Genomic DNA, 8,799 nt, shown 5'->3' with positions numbered 1-8,799 from the left:
GTTGGTCCGGCTGGTCTCAAACCCCCAACCTCAGGTGATCCACCCGCCTCAGCCTCTCAAAGTGTTGGGATTATAGGCGTGAGCCATCACGCTTGGCCAGCTACTGTCTTTTCTTTGACCCAACCTTTCCAGTTTTTGAAGATAAAGCGGGAAATAATCTTCTCTGAAGATACTTGATAAAAATTTCCAAAAATTAAACACATGCTTCCACTTCATTGATAAAAATTTACCACAGTTTGACACTTGGGTCTAGTTCAGCTGACGGATGAGCTGATTGATGCCTTCACCCCGATAGCCAGGTGTGCCTATCTCCTTGAGGAAGCCCACTCTATTTTTGGTAGCATGATGGGTCACTGAGAGGTGGAAAGGGCATAAGAACCATGAGATCTCCTGGAAATGCTTCCCTGGGAAGGCAATTTCATGAATGAGGTCTTCCAAGCAAATGACACCAAACTTCCCCAGGTGCTCCTCAATCGCTGTGTTATCTGACAGAGGGATTGTCTTATTCTTGACCTTGGCTTGTCCACGTTTCAAAATGAGTTCTTGGACAGATTTCAGATTTGGAAATCCCCAAGTCACATAAGGTTCCACTATACGCAGCATTTTTAGGTTCTGGGGGGTGACTTTTACAAAGACACCACTAAAATTTTTCTTTAGGTGAAGTCTTGCAATGGTTCTTTGCACCAGTAAACTCACACCATCAATCCTTTCGATGCGTACAACAAAGGTCAAGGAATGTTTATCTGGCAATTTCAAGGCATTAGGTTTCACTTATAGTCATCTGAGACGCACCTTGTCACGTTTCTGCCGCCAGGAATCATGTAGGAATGATTCCAGTCGCTTAAACCTGAGCCCTTTTCCTTTCCTCTGCTCCTTCTTTGCCAAAAGTGCCTGCTTTGCCTGGGTGACTTTGAGGGCTTGATAAGCCTTCCTCTTTTTCAGCAGATTTTCTGGAACCAAAGGGATTTTTCTTTGCTCTTTCTCTGTCATCTTTCTAGTGGTCAACATATTACAATTTCTTATACAATTTCTTATAACATTGAAATTGTTTCATATTACAATTTCTATTACAATTTCTTATAACCCACTAATAAAGGAGAGATTTATTATTTAAATATAGCAATGAAACTTTTTATTTTCTCATTTGTTTAACTCAGTCTCTTCCTCATTGAGTATAGGAAATTATAGCATGGAGGAAAAAGGAATACATATTCATTGAATGCCTATTATGAACTGGGCACTGTAGTAACTAATTTATAAACACAATCTAACTTATAATCATTCAAGGAAATTTCTGTCTCTGAGTATTTAAGAGAGGTTAAGATGTAAGAATTTAACCAGAACTGTGAGACACAAAGCCTACATTTTATCCACTAAATCTGTTAATATGTTTTATATTAAGTGACTTAATTGAAGATGTGCCATGAAAGGATTCCTGCAGATTCCTGTTTTTATTTACTAGGATATCAAGGATTGGGATCTGTCTATAATACATGATCAAGATTAGCACTAAATACAATGGATATGCAACCTGATAAAAGCAATTTGAAACATTATAGGAAGGCCCTGTGATCCAAAAGTAAGTCAACTACCCATTTGTTTATTCAATCATAAATATAGTTACTGAGCACTTATTCTGAGCCAGACAGTGTGCTATATGCTGAGAATCAAATGATGAACTTAATAGACATCATCCCTGCCCTCACAGAATTTTTGTGTTAAAGGTCTGAGAGTCCCTGTAAAGGCCTGTGAGTGTCTTTTATAGTTGTGTCGTTTTATAAGTTGTAAAGTCCTTTCAAAAGGCTTTATTTAATGCTTATCTCATCTGTGTAAAATAGGCCAGGTGACTTCAACCATCTAATAATATATTGAGCCTCGCATGTAACAGATTTACGTAGCCTATTCACAGCTTGTGTGTGAAAGTATTGGGATAAAAACCTAAGTCTATGACTCCAAAGGGAATTCTTCTTTCACTGTAACACCACAAATTCTTTTGTAAATGAAAATAATTCTACAGTCCCCAAGAAACAATGTATTAGATATTACTTAAAGTTGTTTTCATTGGTAAATTTTGGCACCCAAGTGAACCTCTGTTTTAATTCAAATCTAAATAACAGAATGCTAGGACTAGAAAGGATCCTAGAGATTATTTCGGTCTAAATTATTCATTTTACAAATGAAGAAACTGAGATCCAGGGAAATTATGTGAATTACAGCCAGTCAGTGAAAGAACCATTGAGCCTCCTGATTGTGTTCAGCCCCCTTTTCAGTGTCCTGTGAGGACTTTTCATAGCATTAGTATTCCTGCTATTATGTCTTCCCTTTACTGTGTTTAATGGGGTTGTATGATCAGCTTTTATATTCTAATAATCCAGATCCATTTGCCTGGATGAAAAATTTTGTTCTCATCTTTTCTTTTATTCATCAAAATGCCAAAGAAAGCACATACTGAAGTATTATATATCCTAAAATGTTATTGCTCACATTTATGTTCTCTTGTTCCAAGAGGGAAACAACACTATTAAATTATAACAAATCTGTTTGTAATGTATTCTGCAGCTTTACGATGGCCTGTAATGTGAGCCTGATGATAGGCATCTCCAAATAAACTCACATCATTTCCTCTGCTTTCTGTGTGTTTGGACAGTTGGTCAGTGCCTTCACTCATCTGTAAATACTATGTGGCCTGTGTTATAGAGCATGATTTGTTTCAAAATCTACAAGGACACAAATCAATAACATTGCCCACCATTTTTTAATGTGAGCTTTAAAAAGTACTGAAGTATGTTGTATGGATTTGCTTTATTAGTACCATAATTTGGTATGTGTGTATTCTACATTTATATACACATAAGTTGTCATTCCCCTTTTCTCATATTCTCAAATATTTCAAAAATATTACCACTTTCATTCATTTTTATACTAAACAAAATATTTATAGTAGAAAAATCTTAACCCTAATTTCACTATGTTGACAAAAATAAATAGCTGGAGACATCTTCAAGGAATATATTCAGAATCAGATGTTATGGATTCAAATCCCAGCTTCATTAGTTACAATTAATTCACTTTCAGTAAATAAACTATCCTTTCTTTGCCTTAGTTCCATCATCTAAAATAATAGGGCTAATAATAATCATTGCTTCTTAGGATAGTTGTGAAGATTAAATGAGATGACCCATTACTATTCTTGGCTCTAACCCTAATTTGCAGCAAGTATTCAGTATGCATTAATTATAATAATGATGGTGATGTCAGTGATTATGCTGATGGTGAGGATTATAATTGTATTGCTCTGTTTCCAAATGTCCAAGTCAACGACAAAATACCCAGAATAGGTTTCATAGTGCCTATTGAATGTCCAGCAAAGAACTTAGGTAGATTTTCAATGACTACCAAAGGTCATCTATTATGAATCCATCATGTTAGTCAAGACTAACATTACCAGTTGAGGACCTGAAGAAGCAAAACTTAATACAGTGTATTTGGGAAAGTTACCATAGGTGTGGATTTGTTAGTATAGAATGTTAGCCATGTACAAAATTATACATCCCTGTTTTGACAGGCAAGCCAAGTGGGAGTATACCAAAGAGAACTCCTGAATCATGGGAGGAAGAATATCGAATGGAGTCCAGGGAGAAAGGTGGGAGATGGAGATGGGAAGCTAAAATAATACTTTACACTGCAAGTAAAGTATGTACTTTACAAAGCAAGTAAGGTATGGGCACTGGAGGTGACTATGAAATAGAGCAGCAGTTAAATAATCACAGGAGATTAGAGTGAAAAACAGAAAATAGGAAAAGGAGGATAGAGTGATCTGGCTCAGTACTGGAAGCACTGCACTTGAGGGAGTACCCTGCTTGCATTTTTAAGGGTCCAAAGTAGGAATAACATAAGATGGGCAGGGTAGGAATTTTTGGCTGAGGTCTGTATAAATTAACTGTTTACCTACAAGTGTAGAACTAGTTAGTTGTTCATCTGGCTTTAAAATCCATATCAGCTCACTTGCAATCTTAAGTTTGTTCACTAATTCACACAGAAATGCTGAACCAAACTAAGTTACTAAAGAACAGAAAGTACTTTCATAAAGATATATTATTTTATTAACATAACTCCTATAGGTCTGAAGATTTTACACTCTTTCAGCAAATTATACCAATTTAATTTTAAAATAATCGTGACATAGGAATTTCAACACTTAATTTTAGGAGATATTAAATGTATTGGTTGTTAGTCTTTAGAAGTATTAACATAGTTTGGATGTTTATGTCTGCCCAAATCTCATGTTGAAATGTGATCCCAGTGTTGGAGGTGAGTCTTGTTGGGAGGTGTTTGGATCATGGGGGCGGATCCCTCATGAACGGCTTGGGCCATGCCCTTGGTGATAAGTGGACTCTCGCTCTGATTTCATATGAGATCTGGTCATTTAAAAGTGTGTGGCACCTTACCCCATACACACACTCTCTCTCTCTCGCTTCTACTCCTGCTGTGTGAAATGACTGCTGTCGCTTCACCTGTCCTGATTAAATGCTTCTTGAGGCCTCCCCAGAAGCAGATGTTGGCACTATGTCGCCTGTAGAACTCTGAACAAATTACAAATATTTTCTTATAAATTACTAAGTCTCAAGTACTTCTTTAGAGCAATGCAAGAACTGCCTAACCCAGAAAATCAGTACCAAGGAGTAGGGAATTGTTATAAAGATGCCTGAAAATGTGGAAGCAACTTTGGAACTAGATAACCGGCAGAGAGGTTAGAAAAGTTTGAAGGACTCAGAAGAAGACAGGAAGATGAGGGAATATTTGGAACTCATTAGAGACTGGTTAAATGGTTGTAAGCAAAATGCTGATAGTAATGTGGACAAGGAATTGCAGGCCAAGGAGGTTTCAGATGGAAATGAGGAACTTATTGGGAAATGGAGCAGAGGTCACACGTGTTATGCCTTAGCAAAAAACTTGGCTGCATTCTGTTTATGCCCTAGAAATCCGTGGAAGTTTGAACTTCAAAATGATGATTTAGGATATTTACTGGAATAAATTTCTAAGCAGCAAAGCATTCAAGATGTGACCAGGCTGCTTCTAACAGCCTACATTCAGATGCAGGAGGAAATAAAGGACCTAGTGTTGGAACTTGTGTTTAAAAAGGAAGCAGAGCCTAAAAGTTTGGAAAATTTGCAGTCTGGCCATATGCCAGAGAAAGAAAAAGCTTTTTGCAGGGAAGAGTTCAAGGAGGTTTGCTAGAAAAATTTGCCTAACTAAAAGGGTGCCAAGTGCTGACAGCTAAGACATTGGGAAAAAGGCCTTGAAGGCATTTCAGAGATCTCCCAGGAAACCTCTTTCATCACAGGCCCAGAGGCCTAGGAGGGAAGAATGGTTTTGTGGGCCAGGTACAGTGCCTCTGCCTCCAATGCTCTGCACAGCTTCAGGACACTGCTCCTTGATTCCTGTCCACTCTTGCTCCAGCCTTGGCTCAAAGGAACCCTGATATAGCTCAGGCTGCAGCTTCATAGAGTGTAAGCTGAAGCTTTGGTGATATCCACATGGTGTTAAGCCTGCGAGTACACAGAACACAAGAGCAAAAGAGGCTTGGAATTCTCTACCTAGATTTCAGAGGATGTATGAGAAAGCCTGGGTTTCTAAGCAAAAGCCTGATGCCAGGTCAGAGCCCTCACAGAGGATATACACTAGATCAGTGCCAAGGTGAAATGTGGGTTTAGATTCCCCACATGGAGTTCTACCAGCGCACTGCCTGGTGAAACTGTGGTAAAGGAATCACTCAACAACCTGTGAGAGTAGCCATAGGAGCTGCACTCTGTAAAGCCACAGAGGCAGAGCTGCCCAAAGTCTTGGAAGACCGCCACTTGTACCAGTGTGCCCTGGATGTGGGACATGGAATTAGATAATTTTGGAGCTTTAAGATTTAATTACCTCCCTACTAGGTTTCAAACTTGCATGGGGCCTGTAGCGCCTTTCCTTTAGCCAGTTTCTTCTTTTTGGGAGGAAATGTTTACCCAATTCCTATACCTCCATTGCATCTTGGAACTAAATAACTGGTTTTTAATTTTGCAGACTCATTGATGGAAGACTCAGACTCAGATGAGACTTTTGAATTAATGCAGAAATGATTTAAGACTTTGAGGGACTCTTGGAAAGGCATATTGTATTTTGTAATGTGAGAAGGACATGAGATTTGGGAGGGGCCAGGGTGGAATCATATAGTTTGGATATTTGCCTCCACCAAAATCTTGTTTTGAATTGTAATCCCCGATGATGGAGGTAGGGCCTGGTAGGAGGTGTTTGGATCATGGAGGTGGATTCCTCATGGCTCGGTGCTGTCTTTATAATAGTGAGTTCTTGCAAGATCTGGTCATTTGAAAGTGTGTGGCTCCTCCCTACCCTTCTCCCTCTTTTTCTTGCTCCTGTTCTAGCCATGTGATATGCCTTCTCCCCCTTTATCTTTTGCCATGATTGCAAGCTGCCTGAGGCCTCCCCAGAAGCCAAGTAGATGTAAGCATCATGCCTCCTCGAAAAGCCTACAGAACTATGAGCCAATAAAATTCCCAGTCTCAGGTGTTTCATTATAGCAATGCAAGAATGGACTAACTCAAGTACACACATAATTGAATACCTTTTTTTCAACTTCTGTGCTTTTAACTTTCTAAGTCAACAGTAGCAATTTTGAAACCTCATTTGTCTATAAATATATTCAATAGTAATATTAATATCCACTGCATAACGCATTATAAGTCAGATCACATTAAACTTCCACTCATGGTCCTGTAGTAGTTTCATAGTTCTGAGTAAAAGCCAGTGTCCTCGGGGGGATTGCAGTCTCCTCCATAAGTTGATCCTTATTCTCTCTGACTTCATATTTACCACTCTTGTTTTGCTTATGCTGTTCCAATCCCTCCAGACTGTTCCTTCTCTTGGGCCTTGTACATACTCCTTCCCCTGATTTCCATGTTCTTCCTGCCCCCAAATATCCGCATGGAAGACTCTTACTCCTGTTGGTCTTTACTCAGAAGTCACCTTCTCAGAGAAGCATTTGCTGGACCCTCAAACACTTCAATGCACCATCCCAAACACTTCATATTTTTTTCTTTTGACTTTATTTTTTTATATACTTAGCTATATCGAAACTGTAAAGTGTTTTACTTATGTATTTTATTGATTATGTGTTTACTCCAACCAGAATATTCATTCTGTGAGTCCATGCTTTTTTCTTCTGTTCTTTTCAGTGCTAGATTCTGCTGAATAACCAAAACGCTGCTGAAATTTTAAAAGTAAATTCAAGAATATATAAGTAGGTAAATATATGAACACATTTTAGTCCCTTTAAAATTAAATTTAAAATTACATGTCATCCCTGCAAGAGGGGCAACACAAAACAAATAAATTTCAAACTATATAAAATAGAATACAGAAAAACACTCTGTCTTTAAATTCCTTAACACTAGACTTTTAAACTTACTCTACTTAATTTTCATCAGTGTTAGTACAAACATTTCACTCCTACAAAATGCTATGTTTAGTGTCTTCCAGAAGGACTTTTAAAATTTTAACATCCCTATTCTCTTTGTCCATTCAGGCTGCTAAAAGAAAAATACCATATACTGGATGGCTTTTAAACAATAGAGATTTATTTCTCACAGTACTGGAGCCTGGGAAGTCCAAGATCAAGGTGCCAGGAGATTCATGTCTAGTGAGGGCATGCTTCCTGGTACACAGATGGCCTTCTTTTCTCTCTGTGTCCTCCCATGGTGGGCTAAATAAGGAATCTCTTTGGGGTTTCTTACAAGGGCACTAATATTATTCATTAGGGCTCCACCCTCATGACCTAATTGCCTCCCACAAGATCCTGTCTCTCAATACCATCAACTTGGGGGTCAGAATTCAACATATAATTTTGGAGTAGAGGAAGATTCAGACCATACACATATCATCATTTTCACTTTGTGAAAGTTCACACTCCCTTCTCTTCTCTATTTCAAAACCTACCTCTTTTTATAATATGTAGATCCAGCCCAAATTCCTTCTTTCTTTACACTTTTAGTATATGTGCTGCTAAAGCAAGCACCAAATTTTGTTTGTTTGTTTGTTTCTAAGAACATTGTTTTCTGTCCCCTAGCTTCTGAACCAGTTAGTGGGTATCTCACTTTGTAATCCTACTTTATTCATCTGAGATGAGACATTTGTTTCTGGACCAGTTAGTGCATAAAGTACTCACTTTGTAATCCTATTTTATTCATCGAAAATGAGACATTTCTTGGAGCATTGTCTTGTTCTGAAGTAACATTTTGTTCATATTTTAAATCACTATTATTTATCCTTTGATATAGTTGTTAGTCTATTGAAGTCTTATTGATGCTTTACAGTTGTTTGAAACCTTCTTCATGCCTAACATAGTGTCTAATACGTGGTAAATGCTTAGGAAGTATCTGCTGATGGATTTATTCCTACTGTAGTTGTAGCAATGCAGTGCCTTTGGCTTACAAGAATATTTAAATACAATAGGATGAGTGAATTGTTGGAAAGTCTGACTGTAGTAATCAGAAGTTATAGCCTCTGCCAAGAAACATGTCACTGAAAAATAAATATCCAGTTTGCCCTTAATCCCATTAGTGTTTATAAAGGACAGAGTGGGATTCTTCTTACAGCAACAAAGAATGTGAAATCAGAAGCTTTACTGTTAAGTCAAAAAGGTAAACTTTTATTCTTTCCCAATTTACATAGGGAAACTAAACCTAATTCTAATGCTTTGTGAATAGAAAGAGCAGGCCAAATTATTAGGCAGAGTACTCG

General features: G+C 37.9%; 1 protein-coding gene across 1 annotated transcript; it reads right to left on the bottom strand.

Moving 5' to 3' along the window:
• Positions 1-210: 210 nt before the first annotated feature.
• On the bottom strand, positions 211-996 carry LOC105499434 (ribosomal protein uL30-like). Its single transcript, XM_071085877.1, is given in 1 exon segment — positions 211-996. A coding segment is annotated over 1 exon segment (741 nt). The 5' UTR covers positions 991-996; the 3' UTR covers positions 211-249.
• Between the last annotated feature and the right edge of the window lie 7,803 nt (positions 997-8,799).

The sequence above is a fragment of the Macaca nemestrina genome, chromosome 19 (assembly GCF_043159975.1).
Source record: "Macaca nemestrina isolate mMacNem1 chromosome 19, mMacNem.hap1, whole genome shotgun sequence".
NCBI lineage: Eukaryota > Metazoa > Chordata > Mammalia > Primates > Cercopithecidae > Macaca > Macaca nemestrina.
The sequence above is the reverse complement of the archived record's forward strand: the minus strand, read 5'-3'. Positions and strand labels throughout refer to the sequence as shown.